The 27,241-nt window shown below is 41.2% G+C and overlaps 1 protein-coding gene across 1 annotated transcript in view; it reads left to right on the top strand.

Annotated features, from left to right (window-relative positions):
* The window catches only part of LOC119970452 (3'-5' RNA helicase YTHDC2), a 173,096-nt gene that overhangs the window by 29,037 nt on the left and 116,818 nt on the right, over positions 1–27,241 (top strand). The window contains 8 exon segments of the mRNA XM_038805078.1: positions 4,007–4,163; positions 4,294–4,401; positions 4,620–4,774; positions 7,995–8,130; positions 15,546–15,672; positions 16,854–16,919; positions 19,358–19,536; positions 24,653–24,749. Coding sequence (XP_038661006.1) covers positions 4,007–4,163; positions 4,294–4,401; positions 4,620–4,774; positions 7,995–8,130; positions 15,546–15,672; positions 16,854–16,919; positions 19,358–19,536; positions 24,653–24,749 — 1,025 coding nt within the window.

Raw genomic sequence — 27,241 nt, 5'->3', positions numbered from 1 at the left:
GCAGACTTAATGGGCCAGAAACACAAGAGAATTGTACGCCATACTGCAGGAGTGGTGTCACCAAGGTCCTCTACAGCCGCAGTAAAACTTCCCTGCTTTTATATTCCATTCCTATTGCAATAACAACTGAATTCAGCAATCTTTCTCCATTTAAATAGTATACTGCTTTTCTATCCTTGCTGCCAAAAGTGGGTAGTTCATCTTTTCCCACATACTCCATCTGACAAATCTTTGCTCACTCACTTAACCTGTCCACATCCCTTTGCAGACTATCCACTTGCTTTCCTACCTATCATGGAGTCATCGGCAAACTTAATTACCATGCATTTGGTTCCTTCATCCAAGTTATTGATCAAGATGGTAATTAGTTGAGGCCCAAGCACCAAACCCTGAGGCACTCCTAGTTACAGCTTGCTAATCTGAAAAAGACCTGTTTATCCTTGCTCTGTCTCCTGTTAGCTAACCAATCCTTTATCTGTGCTAATATGTTGCCCCATACGTCATGTACTTTTACTTTTAAAAAACCTTTGACCTAGCACCTTATTCAATGCCTTTTGAAAATCCAAGTACACCACATCTACAAATTCTTCTTCATCCACCTTGCTTGTTATTTTCTCGAACAAGTCTTAAATTTTGAATGTGTTATCAGAGTTTACATTGTGGCAATGAAGATACAGAGAATGGGAACAATGTTACAGAATGATCCCACTACCAAAGCACATCTTATACCTATTCTGACCTCACTCCCTTGATTTTGTTTAGTCCCATAAAGGGACTGGGTTAACTTCCACTTACCAGATGTGACAAAAGGGTCCACAACCAATGTACTAAATTGCCGTTTCATATTTTCAAATGCTAGTAGGTTGAATATCTATTTCCTGCAGTTTTTATTTTAGGTTTTCAGTTTATTTCTCTTTATTCCAGTTCCGAAATAGTTAGCCATAATCCAAATTCTTAATGCTTATAAAATAATCTGGTGGTGTGCTGTAGCAGTTTAAGCTTACAGACAGGCTTCCAACCATTACTAATTATACTGGCTTGGAGGGTGCCATATACATATTCATGGAGGAAAGGTCACAAGAACTGCTTTTCTGACCCTTTTGAGGGTGCAGGTTGCATTTCAAATCCTGGAAAATTACCTGTTTGGCTGAGCAATTGAGCTTCTTTAGGGGTTGAAAGTGGAAGGAGGGAAAGAATTTTCCAAAGGAGAAGAGATGCAAAGGAATCAGAATAGATCTTGGACGGATTCTCTGTTGGCTGATGCCGAAATCGCGAAATACAATTGGGTGGAGAATAGGTTCTGATGCTAAAATTGTAGCGGGTGCCGATTTGACGCCAAATCGCAATTCTCTGCCACCTCAATAGCGGCGTCAATGTGGTCCGGAATGCATGTACAGTAAACACCGTTTGCATATCGTTACCGGGCCTGACCCAGTATTCTCTGAGGCCTCTGCGATGCTCTGCCCCCATTAGGTCGAGTTCCCGGGTCACTTGTGCTTTTAAAAATCTTAAAACTGCCGTTGTGGCTGCTGAGGGAGAGAGAGGGCTTACGGAAAGTGTCCAACATTGCCATAGTTTGCTGGTAGTCATGCCGCTGGCCGGCGGGCTTCTGCCAGGGCCGGGGAGAGTAGCAGGGTGTGGCCAGGAGGTGGGCTGCGGGGTCGGGATGAATGGGCATGGAACACCATTGCTGCAGACGGAAAGGCAGCCATGCAGCTGCCCACACTGCTAAGAGCCCACGGTGAACTTGGGGCTATGTATCATATATGTGTCTCCCCAGGTTACCCCCACCAGTCTGGCCCTCGTCGACCCATCAGTTGTATGGTGGGTGCCATCTTGTTGGCTGGGATGAGTGTGTGTGCGCGCATTGTAATGTGTATTTGTGGCTGCAGCTTGTTAGCTACCCTAGTATCAATCAGGGACCTGGCGAATCCCACACCTTGTTTCATAGGAATCGATTGTGTTCCATGTAGGGCTGGTGCTAGCCCCTCCACAGTTGCTGAATTGATCCAGGTTCGTTGCCAATTTTGTCGTGAAAGTCCATGAATTCTGCATCAGTGGTCTCAGAAACGGAGAATCCTGCCCCTTAGTTTTGAATCCAGTACGGTTGAACATATTTAATTTTATGTAGAAATTTTAATGAAAATTAGAAGTGCATTTTTGATGATGGTTTGAAGGATTAGTTACTTATGATGGTATTCTTTATATATGCTGTGAAGTATCCTACTTCAGATAGACAGCAGCAGTATAACTGAGTGGGTGGCAATGACAGGGTTGTGTAGTTTGTAAAGCATGTTAGTTCTCTCTGTTAGAGTACTGCAGTTACAGTTGACTAAATAATAAATTTGACCATAGAAAGCTAACCTGCTACCTCAACAAGTTTGGATTTAGATTTATGATAATCAAGTTGCAGCTGTGTCATTAATTTATTTAAAACATTATTTCATATGTTTCATTTATTGTACCTTTCTCCTATTGCATCTGTAATGTTTCTATGTTGAAACCTCCAGGGTATTTTTCTGCTATCCTCTGTTCCAGGCAGCAGTGAAACTTCTTAAATAAGTGCATTTCAAAGCCAGAGTTTAAGTTTGTGATCCTTTTGAGTGATGATCCTGTCTCTAATTCAGCAGAAGATATGATAGTCTAATTATTATTAATTCTTGATATTTCCATGCACATTAGCTGCTTCAATATTAGCATGGACTATTTTATTCACTTTATGGCAGCTAAGCAGTCACACCATTTGTTTATAAACTTACAATAGCTAAATTGTAGAACCTAAATGGGCATTACATTCAAACAAGCCAATAGTTTGCATCACATTAATGCTAAGTATGGAAATTTCAGTGTAATTTCTTTAAACAAGGATTGTCACAGATTTTTCTGATTGTCTATTTCCAAACCAAGACTGGTCGCTGAGGTATAAAGATTGGCTGCTAGACTTTTGGGTACTAAAGAAATTCAAGGATAAGTGGATAGTGTGGGAAGGTGGGGTTAGCATAGAAAATCAGCCATGATCTTGTTTACATCATAACAGGCTCGAAGGACCAAACGGCCTACTCCTGCTGTTTCCATGTTCTTAACCTAGTGCAGTGACAGGTATGATTAATGAAGTCAGTTAATCCAGAAAACATTCTCCTTTTCTCCAAAAAACAAAGCTGCGACTAATCTTAACAAGATAAAGGTGAGAAAGGAATGTTATCAGAGGCTGTAAACAACTAGAAAGTAACTCCATAAAAGGACCAGAACCGGAAGTAACTACATAGTGTTGCTAAACACCTTGAGAAAATAAACATTAATTCGAGACAAAAGCTGGTATGCCTCAAAAGTTTATTTAACAAATTAAAATGAAAGCTGTTTTCTAGCAGCCTATTTCTTCAATCTAAATTAGAGATATAAACTATTTTCGGACACCAATACCTAAACTTTCCTACTTGCATTTATGCGCAATCAATAGTGAGGTGAAAATTGTTTTCTTTCGATCTGATCTCAAAAGCTTTGAGAGCCTTCCAATTGGTTCATATTGACATTCTTCAATTGTAATGAGAAAAAACATTTTTCTTGTTAAATGGTGGCACAATGGGTTGAAGAACTGATGTTGGCAGGCTTAGATGATAAATGAAAGCTATGGTTCAGCCATTCAGTAATTTTGTCAACAGCTTGGCAAAATGGTTCTGCGGTCCTTGCAGCTCAGGTCGCTTGTGGGACAAAATGTGAACAGTCCTAATATGTGCCACTGAACATTAGAGCACTAATGTGCTGAACTAGATTGAATTAATTCTACAAATGCATATGTAAATTACCATAAGGATTGAATTAAATACATTGGTTAAAAATATATGGGTGGGGGGATTGCGGCAGGGATATATGCTTGGCAGCTACTAACCAGCTAACTGAAAAGAGTAGAAATTATGCAGATAAAAATGGATATGACCTTATCCTTGTTTCACTAGGTGCAAGATTAATGGTTTAAAATATTCTTTATTTTCCCATTTTTGTGCAACAGGATGAAGTACATGAGCGAGATCGCTTTAGTGATTTCTTACTAACTAAACTGAGGGATCTGATGCAAAAACATCCATCTCTAAGACTTATACTTTCTAGTGCAGCTCTGGATGTTAATCTCTTCATCAGATACTTCACTGGATGTCCTGTAATTTACAGTAAGTAAAAGCTGATGAACAACATCTTGTATTATGGTCAAGGTATTCAATTTACAATCATATATTGGATCAAGAGTATAACAAGGCAGATTTAAGCATGGTTTAAAATCATTGGTGCTTTTCTTTCAAGTTCAAGGGAGACCATTTGAAGTAAAAGAACTTTTTTTAGAGGACATCTTGCGTACAACTGGCTATACGAATAAAGAAATGTTGAAATATAAAAAAGAGAAACAGCGAGGTAAGTTCAAATGCGAGTATATCACCATTGCTACCTGACTGCTTGATTAAAATAAGAACTGATATTGAGCCAGCAGGTTTGAGCAACAGTCCAGTTTGGTTAGATTTTAACCTAATATTATAACGTAATGTGTTCCAATAATACATCGTGTGAACATTAAACATTCTTAGAGTTATTAATTATATTAATTGCTGAGAATAATTATATCTTGTCTTCAGAGGAAAAGCAACAAACAAATTTAAGTGAATGGTATAAAGCTAAGGAGACAAGTAATGCCAGCAGATCGGAATATCAAAGACAAAGATTTATCCCAAGCCTGACAACAGAAAATGATTTGCTTGATGATGGTGGAGACAGTGTATTCAGTCAATTGGTAATTTGACAAACTTTTAAATATGTATTTTCTTTCTATGTTCCTGCTGTTCTGCCCAAGTTAACTATTTTACATTTTGGTTCTTAGGGCATACAGTTTAATCTACAGTTCCAATATCTATAAGTTTGTAGTCATCTAACATATGTTGGAGGGGACAGCCGTCAAATTTACTTTATTCCTAAGAAGTCATAGTTCAAACCAAACAGCATGCATAATGAATAGAGATTGTAATATACTCCGGCTTTAGTTATAGAGTCATAGAATTTACAGTGCAGAAGGAGGCCATTCGGCCCATCGAGTCTGCGCCGGCACTTTGAAAGAGCACCCTACCCAAGCCCACACCTCCACCCTATCCCCATAACCCAGTAACCTGACCCAACACTAAGAGCACTTGTGGACTAAGGGTAATTTAGCATGACCAATCCACCTAACCTGCACATCTTTGGATTGCGGGAGAAAACCGGAGCACCCGGAGGAAACCCATGCACACACAAGGAGAACGTGCAGACTCCGCACAGATAGTGAACCAAGCTGGGAATCGAACCTGGGATCCTGGAGCTGTGAAGTAATTGTGCTAACCACCATGCTACCATGCTACCGTGCTGCCACTAAGCGTCCATTTCTGTTACATCATAATAGTTTGTGTGCACTTGATCAGTCCTGATTGGACCATTTTAAGCAGAATGCAAAGGGTTGGTAAAACGCGCATAAAAGGAAGAATGGTAAAAGCCATTCTATCCGATGCAGTGTAACCAAGTACACCATTGATCCACCATGAATTGCCTGGGTGAAGCAATAAAAAAATCTATCACCAATTCAGGGAATACTCTGTGAAATTCTTTGTTAACACCAACAATAGTACAGCTATATCTAGATTAAAACCATGTTAGCAATTGTTCCATAATATGTTAGTCTGCTTTGTGATAGACGCCTGCCAAATTTTGGGCTCAGCTTTCTTATGAAGTTCATAAAAAGCAATCTAATTACCATGTTTAACAGTTAATGTTCAGCCTACGTTGGACTGTTCCTCAAAAGATGAGATAATTGAAATCCTATTTTATATTGCAATATGTCTGGATAAGAAGTCAAGTCTAGGGGAGGGGATAAATGGGGTGAACACTTTAAAGCGCATATGCTGGGGTGTGAGATTAGATGGAAAAGGTAAATAGTAATTGAAAAATAAATGAAAGGGAAGAGAGTACTGCAATAGTCAAATTTTTCTTTAAATCATAGAATCCCTACAGGGCAGAAGGAGGCCATTCAGCCCATCGAGTATGCACCGTCCCTTTGAATGAATACTTTAACCATGCCCACTCACCTGTCCGTGCCGCCCTAGCCACGTAACCTGGGCACTAAGGGCTAATTTATCATTGCAAATCCACCTAGCCAGCACATCTTTGGACTGTGGGAGGAAATTGGAGCACCCGGAGGAAACCCACACAGACACTGGGAGCACGTGCAAATTCCTCACAGACAATGATCCAAGGCCGGAATTGAACCCGGGTCTCTGAAACGGTGAGGCAGCAGTGCTAACCACTGTGCCAACATGCCACCCTACTGGCAGGACTGGCAAAAAGAAAAATGGAAGATGTGAAATAATTAAACAAGGAGAGAGAAATTTTAAAAAAAACACAGGAAAGTAAAACAGTAGAACTGAAGGACAAGTTAGGGTTTCTCACGCAAATAAGTGTTCTTCACGCAATCACATGAGGCATAAGGAACAAATTGAACAAATTGCAGGTGCAAAATCAACTTGGAGGTTATGACATGCTGTGGTCTGGGAGCTAAAATTGCCATGTTACAAAAACTACAGGTAAGATAGGAAAAACGGTAGAACTGAAGGAATAGCCGTTGTGATTAAATTTATGAAATCACAGGTCTGCACGGTGACGCAGTGTTTAGCACTGTGCCTCACGGCGCCGATGTCCCAGGTTTTATCCCGGCTCTGGGTCACTGCCCGTTGAGAGTTTGCATATTCTCCCCGTGTTTATGTGGGTTTTGCCCCCACACCCAAAGATCTTTTTCCAATTAAAGGGCAATTTAGCGTGGCCAACCCACCAACCCTGCACATCTTTGGGTGTGGGGGTGAAGCCCACGCAAACACGGGGAGAATATGCAAACTCCACACAGTGACCCAGAGCTGGAATCGAACCTGGGACATCAGCGCCTTAAGGCAGCAGTGCTATCCACTGCGCCACTGTGCTGCCCTGCTTTTAATACTCTTGGTTAACCAATATCTATTAATCTCAGTTCAATAATTGATTTAGATAAATTGCCATTAGCTCAAGAAAATTTCAAACTTCTACCACACTTTGTACCATTCAGGTACAGAAAATAACTAGAAAAGGCTATTGGATTACTCGCCGTTTATGTTTAAAGGACTCTTAACGCAAGGAGGTAGAAGCTGTGTATCAGTTATGCAATGTCCTGGCTAGACTGCACCTGGAGTACAGCATTCCATTCCGGATACCAGACCGATAAGGTTATATTAGCGAGAGAATGATTTACCGGAATGATACCAGAACTCCAAGGGTTAAATTACAAGGAGCACTTATGCAAAATGGGATTGTCTTCCCTGTAATTTGGAAGATTATGGGGTTACTTGATTGACGTTTTCAAGATATTAATGGAAACATGAAGGGAAGACTGAGGGTAACTATTCCTGTTCATTGGGGAAAATAGGACGAGGCAGCATAGTCTAAAATTTAAAGCCACACCTTTCCGGAGTGGAATTCAGATGCTGCACACACAATATGGTAGTAATTCTTTTGTGCAAATGGCAATGGATATAGGTCAAATATTGAACTTCGATTAATAGATATTGGTTAACCAAGAGTATTAAAGTATATGGGGCAAAGGTGGATATGTGGAGTTCAGGTGCAGATGAGTCAAAATCTCAATGAATGCCGGTAAAAGCTCGGAGTTAAATGGCCTGCTTCTCTCCCTATTTTACTAAACTTTGATAAATTTGTATTATAATCTGTTTCGATCATTAACCTTTAATGATTCATGAAATCTTCATAAGTTGTCTTCATTCAATTCATATTTGCAATGAGTTATATTGTGCATCTATGACACAGATTATACTGTTCATACCTGCTAACAAAGTGACTCCTGACAGGGTGAAGTTTGCCTCTTATTGGAATTATTGCCTGAGATGTACAATTGTGCCTTTAGTAGCTATAGTCTCAATTTTCTTTCCTGTTTCTATACTCCACAGAATGAAAAAGATTTCAGTTCTCTTGAGCCTTGGCTTATAAAGGAAATGGATGCCTGTCTATCAGATATTTGGCTGCACAAAGATGTTGATGCTTTTGCCCAACTCTTTCATCTTATTTTAAGTGAAAATGTCAGTGGTGAGTTTTCTTTTTAGGGCTACTTTTTTCATTATATGCCCGCTGTGAGCTATCTTGCCGGTTCCAGTGCCTATTAGAAAATTGAAGCCAGTGCATCCATGAGCCTCCAATCCACATAGTACCAAAATGTAGCAATTTGTTAAAAGTTAACCTACTGTTTTCTTAATTTCATTTATTTTTATTGCTCTGAATTTACCATGGATTTATTTGTAAGCTATGTTGCCATTTTTTGTTTCATGTACTGTTTTTCTGAAGAGCAAACTTAGCTAAGGAATCATTGTAATGAACAATGGGTGCAAATAACAGATGTAATTACACATCAGGGTAGTGTAAGGAATATTTAGATACACATTAAAGTAAAATAGATGTTCAGTTAAAATTTTTATTGAATTTGTTTTCAGCTGTAAAATAATAACTTGATGAATCATCTGAGATTCTCTCTCCACCCTGTGGAGCCTTTATTCTCTACATGACAATCAGATCTTACAAACTGAAATGAATAAAGCTAATTTTATGCAACCCGTTCTCATAATTAAACCCTTTAAGGCTCAGTGTCATTAAGGTGAATCTGTGCTATACTTCTTTGAAGGCCAGCATACCTTTTGTGAGGTTCAGTGCCCAAATGCGAAAACCATAATATTGTGAAATATGAATGTTCCCAATGTTAATTTTGTCTGTTGTAGATTTCAGTTACTGAGGAAAATATAGCTGGCAAAACAGTTTTTCCAAAGAATTTGACTTTTTGATGGAAGTTAGAGGAGCTATCTTTAATTGGCAGACTTTTGTGATTACTCTTTCAGGATTGAATTAGCATAAGTTCTTAGTTTGTCACTGATCGTTTTTTATCCAGTTTTCTAGCGACTTTGCTTTTCTTTATACATGGCCTATGTCTTAAGTTTTCATTTGCTGATGTTCCATTTTAATCTCATAGATTTAGTGTGACAGAGATGCATGATGGTGAAATGGTGATTTTAAGAGCCAAACAAATGTGATGTAGGAAATAGACAAGAATGTCAATAATACGTGTAGGTACATAATCCTGCCTTCACACTGTCATCTCCTCTATTATGTTCTGGGGAACTACCAACGTAGTAAATGGATACATTTGGGACAGATGTAAGAACTCAAAACTGAGCATCCACGAGCTGCTGAGGACCATCTGTTGTAGTAGAATTGAATTCCATCGCAACCTGTCAGCTTATGGGCTGGTATATCCCTCACTCTAGCATCACTGTCAAGCCAGGTATTAACTCTGATTCAAAGCTGTGGAAGAGAGTGTACCAGGAGCTGGAAAAATAAATACCTCAAATGAGGTGCCACCCTTGGGATGCTACATCATAGGGCTAAATACATGCTAAACAGTGAAAGCAGCAAGTTACAGTCAGAGTCAAAAGAATCCTCAACCAGTGGATAAGATCAAAGCTCTGCACTGTTGCCATATCCAGTGGTTCACATTGATGAATAATTTAACAACTAGCCAGAGAAGAAGACTGCATACATTCCGTATTCTCAATAATGAGGAAGCCCAGCAGATCAGTTTGAAAGAAGAGGCTGAAACTTTTGCCAGCACCTTCATCCAAAAGTGCTGAATGGCTGATCCATTTGGATCTCCTCCCAAAGTCCCCAGTATCACAGATGCTAGCCTTCAGTTAATTTGATTGACCCCACATCCTATCCAGAGACGGCTAAAGACACTGGACATTACCATGGTTATGGGCTCTGGCAACAAGAGCCAGAACAAGAGTGAGGGATATACCAGCCCATAAGCTGACAGGCTGCGGTGGAATTCAATTCTGCTACAACAGATGGTCCTCAGCAGCTCGTGGATGCTCAGTTTTGAGTTCTTACATCTGTCCCAAATGTATCCATTTACTACGGTGGTAGTTCCCCAGAACATAATAGAGGAGATGACAGATGAGGAGATGGCTATAGAACTGACAAGCTGTCCTCTCGAACCAGCTACACTCCTAACCAAGTAGTTCCTGTTCAGCTATAACATAGACTGCAAGAGTTCAGCTGGGACACCTGATAATGTGGAAAATCATCCAACCTACGTTTTGTCCACAAAAGGCACGGGAATACCAGTCTAGCCAACTATTGCCCCATCAGTCTATTAAATCATCTGCAAAGTGATGTCAACAGTGCAAACAAGCAGCACTTACTTGGGAATCATCTGCTTGCTTATGCTCATTTTGGGTTCAGGGTGGCACGATAGTGGTTACCACTACTGCCTCACCGCCGAGGATCCGGGTTCGATCCCGGCCTCGGGTCACTGTGTGTGTGGAGTGTGCACATTCTCCCCATGTCTGCGTGGGTTTCACCCCCACAACCCAAAAATGTGCAGGGTAGGTGGATCGGCCACTCTAAATTGCCTCTTAATTAGAAAAATAAAAAATAAAATTGGGTTCTTCCAAGGTCACTCTGCTCCTGGCCTCAGTCTATGCTAAAGAGTGAATTCCAGACGTGGGGCAAGAGTAACTGCCTTTTAACATCAAGGTAATATTTGATGGAGTGTGGCATCAAGGAACTCTAAAACTGAAGTCAGTGGGAATTGGTAAAAACTCTCCACTTGTTGGAGTTATAATTATTGGAGAACACATTGATGCATGGCTTCCTCAGGTTAGTGTTCTAGGCCGCAACCATCTTCAAGGTTCATCAGTGAAGTCAGAAGTGGGAATGTTCGCTGATGATTTGCAGATTATAATGGGGTCAGTGAGAACTAGGGAATTGAATGCATGATTTGAAGATTAGTGTGGGAAAAATGGGTTTCAATTCATGGGGAGCTGGCACCAGTCCTGGGGAATGAGGGAGCTGTTCGGTTTCACTTGAACTGCGGTGGGGGGCAGTGAACTTGTGAATTGCATGTCTTGGGCGGTAGATAGAATTGTAAACTAAATAGTCTGGGAGCGTGTTTAAGTGAGGACAAATTTTGAATGTTAAAGAACAGACAGGGCAATAGTGCAGGATAATGATATGGGCAACGTGGTTGTAAAGTGAACTAGGCTGAGAACTGAATATTCAGGGGTACTTGAAAATTCATAATCACAGGTAGAAAAGAAAAGGAGGTATGGTAGTTCTGTTAATATGCAATCAATACAATATTGTAAAATGATCTTATGGAATCTGTTGGACATAAGATAATCACCAGTGTGATTGCCAATAATAGCTGCACTGAAGGACAAAGTATGAAATGAGAAATTATGGGGATTCTAACAAAAGCCAAACTGTGTGCAGCTTTAACCTTCATCTAGATTGGAGAAATCAAATTTGCATGGGTAGCTTGGAGGACAAATACGTGACAGTTTTTTTAGAACACATGTGGCGCCAACTGGTGAACAGGATGTTTTAGATCTGATTGTATAATGTGATTGCATTAATTATGATCACAGTAAAGAATCCTCTATGGAAGAATGATCATAATATGATATAATTTCAAGTTCTACTCAAGGGCAAGAAACTTGAGTGAAATTAGTGTTTTAATCTTGAATAAAGGCAGCTGCAAAAATACGAAGCAAGTGTTGACTGAAGTGGACTGAGAAAACAGATTGAATGGTAAGATAGCAATAAACAGTGGCAGACATTTAAAGAGCTATTTTGTCGTTCTCAAACAATATATTAATTGAGAAAGGAAGACACTTGAGAGAGGGATGCACCATCCATGGCTAACTAGGGACATTAAGGAGGGTTGAAAGAAAAGACGTATGATGTTCCAAGGTTTCGTGGTAAGCAGAAGATTAGGAAAACATTAGAAACCAGCAAATGATGATTTTTTTAAAAAAAGGGAGAAAATAGATTATGATAGTAAACTAGCAAGAAATCTAAAACCAGACAGTAAAAGCTGAGACAATTGTATAAAAAGGAAGAGAGTAGCTAAAGTAAACTTTGGTCCCTTAAAGAACGAGACTTGGGAATTAATAATGGGAAATAAGGAAATGGCAGAGACTTCGGAAATATTTTGTAAAAGTTTTCACTATAGAAAATACAAAATGAATCCCAATAAAGTAGAAAACTGTGGGAAATGGGTGAGAGAACTTGAAGCCATTATTATCACAAAATGTACCAGGCATTAAAGGCTGACAGTCCCCTGAATCTGAAGGCCTTACTAAGGTCTTAAAAGATGTGGATACATAAGTAGTGGATGCATTGGTTGTAATCTTCCAAAGTTCTCAAGGATCTAGAGATGTTCCAGCGGATTAAAAAACCACACATAACAATCCTATGCAGAATAAAGGATGGAGACAAAGCAGGAAACTGTGGGCCAGTTAGCTTCTCATCTGTCACTGGAAAAAATACTTGAATCCATTATAAAGGAGGTAGTAGCAGGATATTTCAAAAATCTTAATAAATGATAATAAATCAAGTGAGTCAATGTGAGAAAGCAAGTTGAGCAAGACACAAAAATCTGCACAGGAGAAAAAGATAGGGCAAGTGAATGTGTTAAAATTTGGAAGATGCAGAATAATGTGGAAAAATTTGAGCTGGAAGGGCACCAATATCTGGGCAGGAGGTTTGCTCGTGCTGTTCGGGAGGGTTTAACCTAGTGTGGCAGTGGGTTGGGAACCGGAACAGCAGGCCAGTAAGTGTAGAGACTGGGGAAAAAGTGAGACTGAGATAAACATAGCACAGAGTAAGAGCAGGCACAGGGAAGCCATAGGGCTCAGTGGGATTGTCAGTCTGGAGTGCTTTTGCATCATTGCAAGGAGTATAACAGGTAAAACAGATACACTGAGAGCCTGGATTACGGCATGGAACTATGCTGTGATTGCATTACGGAGACATGGTTAAAGAACTGGCAGATTAATGTTCCGGGATATCGTTTTAGACGGGACAGGAGAAACAACCGAGGTGGGGGGGGTTGCATTGCTGATTATGGAGCACATCATAGCTGTGTTGAGGGAGGTCACATTGGAGGGATCTTGTAGTGAGGCATTATAGGTGGAGCTCAGGAATAAGAAGGGTGAAATTACAATGTTGGGAGTGGACTATAGACCTCCCAACAGCCCGCAGGAGACAGAGGAGCAGTTGTGTTGTCAGTTACTGAAAAGGTGTGGAAAAAAGCAGCGTAGTTGTGATGGCCGACTTTAACTTCCCCCATATTAATTGGGAATCCCTTACACTAGGGGGTCGGATGTAGAGCAATTTGTTAGATTTGTCAGGTGGGCTTTTTGATACAGCATGTTGACAATCCACCAGAGAGGGGTCCATACTAGACTTGGTATTGGGGAATGAGCCACCCCGGTGATTGATGTTTCAGTGGGGGAGCATTTAGGTGATTGATGTTTCAGTGGGGGAGCATAACCAGGGGCTTGTTTAGCACACTGGGCTAAATCGCTGGCTTTTAAAGCAGACCAAGGCAGGCCAGCAGCACGGTTCAATTCACGTACCAGCCTCCCCGGACAGGCACCGGAATGTGGCGACTAGGGGCTTTTCACAGTAACTTCATTGAAGCCTACTCGTGACAATGAGCGATTTTCATTTTGTTTCATTTTTCATTTAGGTGATTGATGTTTCAGTGGGGGAGCATTTAGGTGATTGATGTTTCAGTGGGGGGAGCATTTTGGGCTTAGCGACCATAATTCCATAAGATTTTGAGTAGTCATGGATAAGAACAGTACAGCACTGGAACAGGCCCTTCAGCTCTCCAAGTATAAGCGTGGTCTATGGGTGAGGGTGCTTAATTAGGCGAGGGTCAATTACATCCAAATTAGACAGGAACTTGGGAATGTGGTTTGGTAGCAGCTATTTGAGGGCAAATCCACGTCAGACATGTGGGAGGGTTTTAAAGGCCAGTTGGTTGAAATGCAGGACATGCATGTCCCCCCAAAAATAAAGGATAGAAATGGCAGGATTTGGGAACCATGTATGATGAGGGAAATTGTAAGCGAAGGAAAAAGGAAGCATACAATAGGTCTAGGCATCTAAAAACTGACAACCCTTGAGTACAGTGAAAGTGAGAAGGAACTTAACATGGAATTAGGAGGGCTAAAAGAAGCCATGAAATGTCTTTAGCAAACATGGTGAAGGAGAATCCCAAGGCTTTTTATGCATATATTAGGAGCAAGAGAGTAGCAAGAGAAAGAGCAGGCCCACCTAAGGACAATGGAGGGAAGTTATGCATGGAGCCACAGGAAGTGGGTGAAATCCTTAATGAGTACTTTGTATTCACTAGGGAAAAGAACATGACAGTTGTTGAGGTCAGAGATCGGTGTGTGAACTCTGTTGAGAACATCAATACATCAATATATCAAAGGAGGAAGTGTTGAGTATCTTAAATTACGTTAAGGTGGGCAAGTCCCTGGGATCTATATGGGATCGATCCCAGGTTATTGCGGGAGGCAAGGGGAGAAATAGCTGGGGCCTTAACAAATATCTTCACATCCTCTTTGACCATAGAAGTGGTTCCAGAGGACTGGAGAATAACCAATGTTATCCGCTTGTTTAAAAATGGAAGCAGGGACAATCCAGCAAATTATAGGTCGGTGAGCCTGACATCAGTGCTGGGGAAGCTTTTGGACTGTACTGTTTGTTGGTGGAGGGGAGTGAATGTTTAAGTTAGTGGGTAGGATACCAATCAAGCGGGTTGCTTTGTTCTGAATAGTGATGAGCTTGCGTGTTGGAACTGAATTCATCCAGGCAAGTGGAGAGTATTCCATTACACTCCTGAGTTGTGCCTTCGCCTTGTAGGTAGGTTCTTGGGAGTCAAGGTGAGTTACTCACCACAGAATTCCCAGCCTCAGACCTGCTCTTGTAGCCACAATATTTATATGGCAACTCTAGTTCAGTTTCTAGTCAATGGTAACTCCTGGGATGTTGATAGTGGGGAATTCAGCAATGATAACATCATCAAATGTCGTGGGGAGATGTCGGATTCTCTCTGACTGGAGATGGTCATTGCCTGACACTTGAGTGGCATAAATTCTACTTGCCACTTCTCTGTCCAAGCATGAATGTTGTCTAGGTTTTCCTGCATATGGACATGGACTACTTCAGTATCTGTGGAGTCACAAATGGTGCTGAACATGCGAACGATCATTAGTGAACATCCCCACTTCTGACCTTATGATGGAAGGTTACTGATTAAGCAGCCGGAGGTCGTTAGACCTAATACATTACACTGAGGAACTCATTCAGTGATGTCCTTTGACGAGTTTTCCCCAATTCCCATTGACTTCAGTTTTGCTAGGGCACCTTTGAAGCCTTGCTTGCAGTCACTCTCTCTCACATCTTGAGTTCAGCTCTTTTGGCATTGTCTGATCCAAAGCTGTACTGAGGTCAGGAACTGAGTGACCTTGTTTTAAATAGATTTTATTAGATCACAAAGATGTATATCATAGCTGGCATTTCGGTTGCTTATTCTGTAGTTCTATTATCGTTCTATTACACACCAATCTCACTGAATAATTTAATATTTTTAGTTGACTACAGGCATAGTGAAACCAGTGCTACCCCATTAATGATAGCTGCTGGCCGGGGCTTCCTCAGTCAAGTGGAACAGCTACTCAGCATGGGAGCAAATGTCAGTGTTAAGGCTTCAAACGGGTGGTAAGGAAATTGATTTATTTCTTCACAATCATGTATTTGATTTAAAATGTGTGACTTTAATTAAATTAACCAAACTTTGTTTTGGTTACTAAATTAATTTTATTGTTCCTGAATTGGCGATGATCTGAATATGGATTCTGTTTGCACACTATTTTTCCAGCCTGGTGTAGTTAATTATACTGTATTTAACATTTTAATAAACTGGAAGCTTAGCAGAAAATAAATACTTCCGGTTATAATCAGCAAATTGCAAGATTACGAGGGCTGCATGGTGGCAGTCGATAACACTGCTTTCTCACAGCGCCAGGGATCTGGGTTTGATTCCGGCCTTGGGTGACAATCTGTAGAGTTTGCACGTTCTCCCTGTGTCTGCGTGGGTTTCCACTGGGTGCTCTGGTTTCCTCGCACAGTCCAAAGATGTGCAGGTTAGGTGGATTGTCTATGCTAAATTGCCCCTTAGTATCCAAAGACTACTTTATAGATCACCTACTTTCGATCCACACGAGCAATCCCATCTTGCATGTCATTTTAATTCTCCAGCTTGCTAAGATGCTGACATTTCTGCCTATGGCGTGCTAAAGTGTTCCTGTGAAGCTTGATGCAAGCTCGAGGAGCAGCACTTTATCTTTCGATCTAGCACTCTACAACCTTTTGGAATCCGCATTGAGTTCAACAACCTTGTTCCATGTGTTTTTTCTTCATCTTCTGATTTGTTGGATCGGCCTTTCTCCTGTTTCTTTCTTTATCCCTTCATGTTGCATTCAGATGTTTTTTACATCGCAATTCATGTCTCATTTGGATACAACCATCTTTCTTTACTATGTCCATTATCACTCGCTGGCTGAAATCATAAAATCTTAATCAATGACAGACCTTCGTCTTTATTTTTCCTACCCCTTTCCCCTTCCACTGACTTAAAAATGCTTACACTTCTATCTTGTGTCTAATGAAAGGTCTCTTTCTCTCTGCAGATGCTGCCGGACCTGCTGAGTTTTTCCGTCTATTTTTTTGTTCTTTCAGTTTCCAGCATTCACAGTATTTTACTTTTCATAAAAGTCAAGAAACTTTCCTTTTAAATCTTTTACTAATCTTGGGTGGGTGATGAGGGTGGACCTTGAAGCTGTGTCTGTGGTGTGCTAACTGTACTCGAGAATTCAGTTATGTTTTTTCAATATTTCCAGGATAGCTTTGGATTGGGCTAAACGATTTGGTCAAACAGACATTGTAGACCTTCTAGAATCTTTCAAGTAGGTACATAAATTATATTTGGTTTTATTTGCCCCAAAGACGCAATCTATTAATCACATGTAAAAGTAGGAGAAACAAACGTTTGTGTATTGCATTGAGGTAACCCTTTTTCAGCCTTCGAGGATATATGAATACAAAAAGGTATTAAATAAAAAGGGTGCCTGGCTATTTACTTAACTGCAGGATCTATCTTGCTGCATCATGTTTTATTTCTGATGAGCAGGCAATGCAGGCACTGCTGGAAACCTGTCTTAACCAAAATTTGGGACCCTGGCATCATCTCAGCTGGTTGGGCTGTGTGATATCAGGCGAGCATTGAATTAACGTTTTCTGTTGTTTTCAAGGATGTATGCACCTACACTATAAATGTGAATTTAATACCCAAAGTGCCAACACAACCATCTTCAGAGTGAAGCATCCTCAGAAATGCTTGAACAATGTCTGTTAACCCTCTGCTTCAAAAGAGCCTCCCCTAATTGCACCACAGGGCATGGGGGCCAGTTAGGTTCGTGATGCAGAAAATAATCGTTTACCGTACCGGCTGAAATTCACAAAGGCTCCGTCCTTTCAGCTTTGCCCCTCGCCTGAGGTGTGGTGATCCCTTGGTTTAAATCGCGATCAGTCAGCTCTCCCCCTCAAAAGGGGGAAAGCAGCCTATGGTCATCTGAGACTGCGGAGATGTTATGCATTTACGCACCATTGGGAACATCATTTCCAGCTCCTAGATAACTATAGTGCTGACCCCCTCCCCTTCACCTTCCTACTGGACCCTCCTTACTACCTACCCCCCCATTAGTTCCCACTTAACCTGATACACTTGCCTCCTCTGGTCTCTGCTTCTCAAACTGGCTGAGATCTTTTAAAACTGACCTACTTTATAGCAGCTGGTGCTTTTTTAAAAAAGAAAAGGGTATGGCTTTCTTTCATCCGACTCTGCTGCATCCTCACTAGGCCTCGGGAACACTTCTCGCCTGGCCAGAGCCCAACGGGTCGGTGTGAATGTGTAGCTGCATTCCAGTATGTAAAAAGGAGTGGAGTGGCAATCATACTGTGAATTGCTAGGGTTTATGGATTGTGTTTCAATGATTTGCATGTCTAAGAAACTTGATCACAATTCGGCAATTGCTTCATGATAGTACAACTGCAACCATCTTGAGTGAGAAATCTGAAATAGATGCATTCAAAGTCCACACCAAGCAAGGCTGTGTGTGATCACCCCCATAGTATTTACAATTGGCAGTGGCTATTCACTGAATCAAAGATCTGCTCCAGATTGACAAGCCATTCTGTCTCTTCAGTTCTGCATACAAGAAATTCGTCCTGTCCTTGAATGTTGGCAAAACAAAATTCATATCAAATCACACCTGGTAATTCATATCAAACCACACCTGGTCAGCCAAATAATCCACCTCCCAACCTTTGCCGCCACCTCTCAAAGGCTACCACAGACGATGGCATCCAGCAGTATAAGCTGTTCCAGCTCTGGCTTCTGTGAACGATCAAAAGTGTTTGACAGCAAAGTCAACAAAAATTCTCCCGTTGTTGTTAATATACTCCTGTATTGCAGCAAGACCTGGACTGTGTATCAACAACACAAGAGCATGAGAAAAATGTCATCAGCAATGTCTCTGCAACATTCTCTTGATTCAGTGGAAGGACCACTCAACAAACGCTCGTGTCCTTCTTGAAGCTGGCTACACCAGCATTCTGGAAAACTCCCTGAAAAATCAACTTTTCGACTGGACACTGAATGGCTGAAAGCAATTTACCTATCGGGTCCTATTTTTCCAAAGCTCAAATGTCCCAGCATTAGAATAAAGAACAAAATAAAATACCTCAAAGATGCTCTGAAACTTTCCAGGCATAGCAGTAATGACTAAGAGGAGCATGCTCCAATCAGTCAAAATGGTAACAACTTGTTTATCAAGCTGCATCATGCTTTGAGTCACAGCATCTGAGTGATGAGACAGAGTAGCAGCAGAGAAAGAAAAGAAAGCAAGTCCTGGCACTCTGGATCCCACTACCTCAAGGGCCATCCTGCCCCAAGTGCCCAAAAATCTGAAAGTCGAGAATTGAGCTGCTATGTCACATGAAGACCCATGGCAGACACTCGACCCTGAATGGAGATCATCCTCAAACTGCGAAAGCAAATGATGATTGTTCCAGTATGATTTTCCAAGTACCAAGTATTTTGTTGTCACTGTACGATGCCTATACAATTGGTTCAGTTCTGTACTTGTTCATAATCTGTTAATCATCATTATCTTAGTATTTAAATATAGCTAATGTATGTTTTGCATATTTCTGATAGTATGTGAAGGATAATTGTACTAGAGTTCAATCTATTACAAATGGTGAAACTGTTCTTAAGTAGTTTAATAGTTTATGCAAGTTACTAGTATTGAATAGTGCTAATATTTTTGTTTTTGTGCACAAGTTCTTCAGTGGAATTAGGAAATTTGGATGAATGTGTCCTGGTGCAATCAAATGGTGCAGAGCTAAGTCAAGAAGATAAAGAAGTTTTAAGTGTCTACCATCACAGCTTTGACGATGAAAAGGTTGACCTGGATCTAATTATGCACCTTCTTTATAACATCTTTCAGAGTTCTGATGATGGTTAAGACATTGGTTTGTGCATTCGCTTAGATTCTTTCAAAATGACTGCTTGCCACGCTAAGTGTTGGCAGCAGATGTGGCTGGGTGAACAGATTCCATGAGAACAAGAAACAGGAAATCAAAAATCTGTCAATGTGACCATATCTTATCTTTTGTCTGAACTCTATTTGCTGCCTGCTCCCATATCTGTTGATTTCTTGTGAGATCGCAAGTCTATCTCAGCCTTGAATGTACTCAATGTTGTGGAGTATCTAGACACTCGACACAGCTGAAAGCGTTTAAGCAGTAGTTTATTCAATACAAGGATGCGTACGGGAAAATGCTCCAAAAAGCAATTAAAGATGCACACTTTCGTCAGTTATTTATACGATCTTTGTAATACCTTATCATTAACTCAGAATGTTTGTTCGATCCTGGCCCCAGCTCACTGCCCATGTTGAGTTTGCCCGTGTTTACGTGGATCTCTCAGTCCAAAGATGTGCAGGGTATGTGGATTGACCACGCTCTATTGCCCCTGAATTGGGTACTTTAAATTTATATTTTTAAAATGTCTCAACGTTCATCTTGTATGTCTAGTTACATGCATCGGCAAATAGAGGAGTTGACATAATAGGGGCCACGGAATGACCTGATCTTTAACACAAAAGATGCGCGCAGTTTAGTAAATTACAAACTTTGCCTTGTATATTCTGATGATTTACTACTTTGTCCAGTCATTTGCTTATCTTGGTCTGATACTGATCCATCATCCACTTCCTAGTCTGATCAAAAGGTCACATTCCTTATTGTACCTACTCTATTTCTTTTACTGCAGACGCTTTAAAAACGTCTACCAGAAATTTGGTCAAGCCTGGGTTGTTGAATTGTTTCTTTAAATGTTTCCCGCTCATCATTTACTTCCATATCTTGTGTATTTATGTGATAATGAAGCTACTTGGGCATTTTGATTCCTTCTCGGGATATACGTTTAATCTGGACAAAAGCGAATACTTTCCGGTGAATTCCCCAGAGAGGGAGCTGACCTGGGATGGCACGGTGGTTAGCACTGCTGCCTCACAGCGCCAGGGACCCGTTTTCAATTTCAGCCTTGGCCGACTGTCAGTGTGGAGTTTGCACTTTCTCCCATGTCTGTGTGGGTTTCTTCCGGGTGCTCCGGTTTCATCCCACAGTCCAAAGATATGCAAGTCAGGTGGATTGGCGATGCTAAATTGCCCCTTAAGTGTCCAAAAGGTTAGGTTGGATTATAGGGATAAGGTGGGTGTGGGCCTAGGTCAGATGCTCTTTGAAGATCGGTACAGACTCTGAGCCAAATGGCCTCTTTCTGCACTGCAGGGATTTTATGATTTGGGGTGTTGCCTTTTCGCTTGTCCAGGTCTAGATTTTTGGGAATCCAGGTGACCCATGACTGGGCCTTGCTCCATAAACTAAATTTCACCAGTCTGGTGAATGGGGTTAAGTCTGAACTGAAGAGCTGGGAATAGCCTCCCTCTCCTTGGCGAGCAGGGTTTCAGACGGTAAAAATTAATGCCCTCCTGAGGTCTCCATTTTTATTCGCAAGTCTTTGTGAAGATAACTTTTATTTTGGCGGTCCAGACCCCATGATTCATAGGACGTTTCTGCAGAGGGAGAGGCAATCGGGCGGACTGAACGCTACCTAATTTGTTATTTTATTATTAGGCTGCAAACATTGAAAAAGTATGGGGGTGGCTTAAGGATCCTGGTTCCATATGGGGCAGATGGAGGACAGCTTTTGTAGAGGTTTTAGTTTGAGCACCTGGGCTACTGCTACGCTTCTGTTGTCCCCTGCAAAATTTACTTTGAGTCCGGTAGTGTATGTCATTGAAGGCAGACAGGCAACATTTTAAGCTGGGCTCCATGGTGATGTTCGCCTCAATCTGCAAGAATCATCTCCTTCGCTGGCGGGTTTGGACTCATCATTAGGGTCATGGGGGACAGATTGGAGAGGTTTGGGAATATGTTTACATAGAGAAGTTGACCGGTTTCAAGGAGTTGTTAGATGAAGTCAACTCCAGAAGACTAACGTATTTAGGTTTTTTCAGGTCCACAACTTCTTGTTGAAGGTGATTACTTCCTTTCCTCTTTGCCTTCTCTTTTAGAAAGGGTACTTCCGTTGACAGAGTTGGGGGAGGGGAAGATTTCAGACATTGATGGCTGGATTTTGGTGATGGAGCATGCTCCACTGGATGAGGTGAAGAGGAGGAGCTGGGGCTGGTTTTTGATTGGGGGGGGGGGGGGGTGCTGTGGTGTGAGGCTGTCCACAGGGTCAACTCCAGCTCCTCATGTGCTAGGCTCAGCTTGATTCAGTTCAAGATGGTGCATAGGGCACACTTGACCAGAGCATGGATGAGTGGGTTCTTCTCGTACAGGTGGTTCTTGGGATTGAGTTGGAACCTTGCCCGATGGTGACTATCTTCGGGGTCTCGGACTCGCCGGTGCTGCAGTTGGGTGAAGGCGGGTGTTGTCACTTTCACATCGTTGATAGCCTGGAGCCGAGTTCGCCTTGGGTTAGAGGTCTCCTGTTAGGCCCAATGTCTCAGCCTATTTTAAAAAAAATTTCGGGTATCCAAACTTTTTTTTGCCAATTAAGGGCCAATTTAGTGTGGCTAATTCACTTACCCTGCACATCTTTGGGTTGTGGGGGTGAGACCCACGCAGACATAGGGAGAATTACCAAACTCCACACGGACAGTGACCCAGGGCCGGGATCGAACCTGGATCCTCAGTGCCGTGAGGCAGCAGTGCTAACCACTGTGCCACATGCTGCCCATCATGACATGTTTGAGTGACCTAATTCTTCTTTCAAATTCATTTACGGGATGTGGGCATCGCTGGTTAAGCCAGCATTTATTGCCCTTCCGTAGTTGCCCTTCAGAAGGTGATGGTGAGTTGCCTTCTTGAACTGCTGCAGTCCTTGAGGTGTAGGTACACGCACCGTGCTGTTAGGAGGGAGTTCCAGGATGTTGTGACAGTGAAGGAATGGCGATATATTTTCAACTTAGGGTGGTGAGTGACTTCGATGGGAACCTCCAGGTGGTGGGATTTGTTGTGTCTGTGATTTTGCTGTTGCAATGCCATACACAGAACATCTAATTGTTTAACTAGAAGGATGATTTATTGATGAACATGTGGAAAGATAACAAACAGATTACGATACAGACAAAGTTACTAAATGAGTTTGCCGAACTCGCTTGGAGCTACCCTATTGTATGTCTTACTACCAACTGGCGAGTGTCTCCTGTCATGTGACCAATGTCTGACGCCACCAACTGTTGGAGATTGCATTATTAACTATGTACAAAGCTATTCACAGGCATATCACCACAGAGTTGCCTGGTATCAGCTACAGGGTTCCCAGGTATCTGCTGTTCTTATCCTTCTGAGAGCACAAGCTAATGGAGTTTTGAATCTTAGAGAAGGTGAAGTATACCATGAGGGGATTGATAAAAGGGTTCTCCAGATGGCACCCATTCATTTCCTATTTCAAAGAGTTAGTCACTGTCCATTGTTAGAGGGTTTTTTTTTTAGTTCAATTTTGTTTTCCTTTTAGGGGTGTGGGAATGGGAGTGTTGTCGTTTTACTTCATTATAATGAAAAGTTTTATAATAATTATAATAAAAATATTCCAAGAAAACCGTATTCCAAATGGTGTCTGATCAGAGACATATGCAGCTTCAGCAATACAGCTTTGCTCTCGTATTCTAGCCCTCTCAAAATGAATACTAACATTGCATTTGCCTTCCTAATTGCCAGCTAAACCTGCATGTTAACCTTAAGAGAATCCTAAGTCCCTTTGAGCTTCTGATTTTCGAAGCCTTTTTCCATTAGAAAATAATCTATGCCTCTATTTTTTTCTACCGAAGTGCATAACCTCACACTTTTCCACATTGTATTCAATCCACCACTTTGCCCGCTCTCCTAGCCTGTCCTAGTCCTTCTGCAGCCTCCTCAATACTATTTCTCTCTACATATCTTTATATCATCTGCAAACTTAGCAGCAATGCCTTTGGTTGCGACAGTTATTGTCTTCACATCTGTATCTAATCTTGGGATCTGAGTGAGATGAGTGAGTGAAATGTTGCGTTAAACTCTGGGGAAGTGTGTGATATTGGCCTGGATCTTCCATGAAACATCAATCGCAGTCTGGTTGCCACCCCAACCATGCCTTTCTCTGCTCATTTAGTCCTATATTTCTGAGTGGGTCTTCTGAACCTGGCTTCTTCAGAAATGTGGAGCGTACAGTCCTTTTGATATGTGTTGCACAGCACTAACTACTGTAAGCTAATTTTAAATGTCCAGTGTGAATGTTAGGGAATGGGTAAGTGGGTGGGCTAAGTGAATAGGGAAGGTAAGTGAGGTGATAGATGGGTAGAGTGGAATGTTGGTCGGGTTAGCTAAAGTAGTCCGGTTGAGAGGTAGTCAGCTCAGCGATTCGTCAGGCCAGTGGGAGTTGTTTAAGGGCTAGTTATGTTGCCGGGTTATTGTGGTTGGAAGGGGTGGTCAATAACCTGAGTGTAGTTTGGAGGAGGAGGAGTGGTGATTAGGGGGGCAGTTCTGTAGTTACCCAGGCATTAGACTAGGATTTTTGTGTCTAACATTTCCAGTTAAGTACTATGGAACTATCCAAAGTCTCAACTCTGAGTTGGTGACGTTCGTGGTGGATCTCAGAGAGCAGGGGAATTGAACATTAGAAGATCAAACTTCTGGGGAAATTCCCACGGAGGTTAATGCACCAGGACTTCTGTGGAGTCCGGATGCTCATCTTGGGTTGTACATCCACTTTCCGATGATCTGGATGTGAGCCATTAAATAACCTTTATTTTTAAACACTCAAAGAGTTTGTTCCTTGAATTGTTCATTGTTGAGGGTAAGAAAACACACACCTCTTACAATACTGATCATGGGCAGTAAAATAAACTGTCTGTCCGTTACACCACATTTTACCAACTTGGAAGATCAGGCACAAGAATATTTTGTTCTCAAAACATCAGGTATATAACTTCCATGAATCACTTAATAAGGTTTAGTTCATCACTGTGTCTTATAAATATCCATTACTTAAAAAATGCTTTTAATGTCTTTGCGGTTATATTTCCAGGTGCTGTTTTAATTTTTTTACCAGGATATGATGAAATTGTAGGGCTCAGAGATCGCATACTCTACGATGACAAAAGATTTGCAGATAATTCGCACAAGTACGTTTTCATATCTATACCTAAGTTTTCTGGAATAGGACATTGAATTAGTATAATTTTTTCTCATTTTCGAAAATAGTTTATTTGCACACTTAATGTAGAATTGTATTGTTTTTTTTACATATGAATAGGAGCAGAAGTAGGACATGCAGCCTTTTGAGCCTGGTCTATCATTCAATAAGATCATGGCTGATCTATTTATGTTTTGAGTTCCACATTTCCACCTAGCTCGATAACCATTGATTCTTGATGGGCAAGGGAAATCAATCTAATGCTGCCTTAAAAATATTCAATGATCTCACTTCCACCACATTCTGAGGCAGAGAGTTCCAGAGTCGCATGACCCTCAAAGAAATTATCCTAACTTTGTCCTATAAGGATGACCCCTAATTTTAAAACTATACCCACTAGTTCTGGACTCACCCACAAGCGGAAACATTCTTTTTACGTCTATCTTATCAAGACTGTTCAGGATCTTGTATATTCAATCAAGTCATCCTCATCTTCTAAACTCCAGTAGAAGCAAGCCTAGCCTATCTAACCTTTCAACATGAGACAACCCACTCATTCCAGATCTCAATCTACTAATCGTCTGAATTGCCTCCAATGCAGTTTCATTCTTCCTTAAATAAGGAGATCAAAACTGCACTCCATATTCCTGATGTGGTCTCAACAATGCCCTGTTTAACTGAAGCGTATACTTTTTAGGTTCAATTCTCTCAAAGGATAGCATGCCATTAGCCTTCTTGGTTTCGTGCAAAGTGAACACATTCACATTGTTTTATACAATACTTAATCTGCCAGATTTTTGCCCACTCAGTCAAGCTATTTCATAGAATCCCTACAGTGCAGAAGGAGGCCATTTGGTATGGAGTCTGCACTGACCCTTCAAAAGACCACTCTACCTACGCCCAATTCCTTGTCCAATTCCTGCAACCCCACCTCGGGCAATTTAGCATGGCTAGTCCACCTAACCTGCATGTTTCTGAAGTGTGGGAAGAAACCTGCTCACTAAGAAGAAGCCCACGTTGACACGAGGAGAATGTACAAACTGCACACAGTCACCTCGGGTCAGAATCAAACCTGGATCCCTGGTGCAGTGAGGCAACAGTGCTAACCACTGTACTACCTTGCCACTTTTTTCCGTCTTCAAACTCCTAATGTATTCACAACATATTTTCCTACCCGTCTTTGTGTCGTCCGCAATTTTAGATACCAGGCCTTTACTCCTCTCATCTAAATCATTGATATAAATTGTAAAAAGTTGAGGCCCCAGCACAGGCCCCTGTGGAACTTCACTCATCAGATCCTACAAAACAAACAAAGATCCATGTATTCATTCTCTGCTTTCTGCCAGCCAGCCAATCTTCTATCCATGCTGATATGGTAACCCCTACACCATGAGCTTTTATTTTCTGTAATAACCTTCAATATGGCACCTTATCAAATGGCTTTTGGAAATTCAAGAACAGTATGTCTTCAGACTTTCCTCTATCCACAATGCATATTACCCCTTCAAAGAACACCAATAAATTGGTTAAATTATTTTCCTTTCACAGAACCATGCTGACTCTTACTGATTAAGTGCCCAGTTATAACTTCTTTAATGATAAAATTCAAACACCTTCCCCATGACAGATGTCAAGTTAACTGACCTATGGTTTCCTTTTTTTGCCTCCTGCCCTTCTTGGGGAAAAAAGGGATCTACTTTCCAGGCTGATGGAATCTTTCCAGAACCTCGAAAATCAACAACAAAGCATCGACAAACTCATTAGCCACCTCTTTTAAGACCCTCGGATGAAGTCCACCAGGACACTGAGACCTGTCAGGCCACAGTTCCATCAGTTTGCTCAATGTTGCTTCCCGAGTGATTGTGATTTCACCAAGTTCCTCTCTCCCTTCCACCTCTTGATTTATAGCTATTATTGGAATTGTATCACCTGCAGTGAGGACAGAAAAAAAATATTTGTTCATTTCATGCCATTTTCTTGTTAATTACTATAAACTCCCCATTCTTACTATCTAGAGGCCGAACACTCACTTTACCTTTTTCCTTATTATAAACCTGTAGAAAACTTTGCTTTCCATTTTGACATCTCTAACTAGCTTCATCTTGTACTCTAATTTAGTTTGCCTAATTAACCTTTTGGTTGTTCTCTGGCATTTGTTATGTTCTGATCAGTTGCCTGACCTGCCACTCCTTTGACTTCTTTAGTTAACCATGGATGGTGCGTCCTTCTTTTAGAATTTTTGTCATTTTTCTTTATAGTTTTACGATCCCAGTTGATGGTATAACTAGATGGGACGATTCCAGAACGGAAACCTGCCTCAAACGATCGTAACTTTTATTCATTTTTTTATTAAGCCCGGAAGAACAGAGTCACAGGACCGCTAATTAGTTTTAATAACAAAGAAAACCCTTAAGCATAAGTTGGATGATTATACAACACTCCTTTCCTCCTCCCTTAGCTTATCTATTACACATATTTTAA

The sequence above is a fragment of the Scyliorhinus canicula genome, chromosome 8 (genome assembly GCF_902713615.1).
Source record: "Scyliorhinus canicula chromosome 8, sScyCan1.1, whole genome shotgun sequence".
Classification (NCBI taxonomy): domain Eukaryota; kingdom Metazoa; phylum Chordata; class Chondrichthyes; order Carcharhiniformes; family Scyliorhinidae; genus Scyliorhinus; species Scyliorhinus canicula.
The sequence above is the reverse complement of the archived record's forward strand: the minus strand, read 5'-3'. Positions and strand labels throughout refer to the sequence as shown.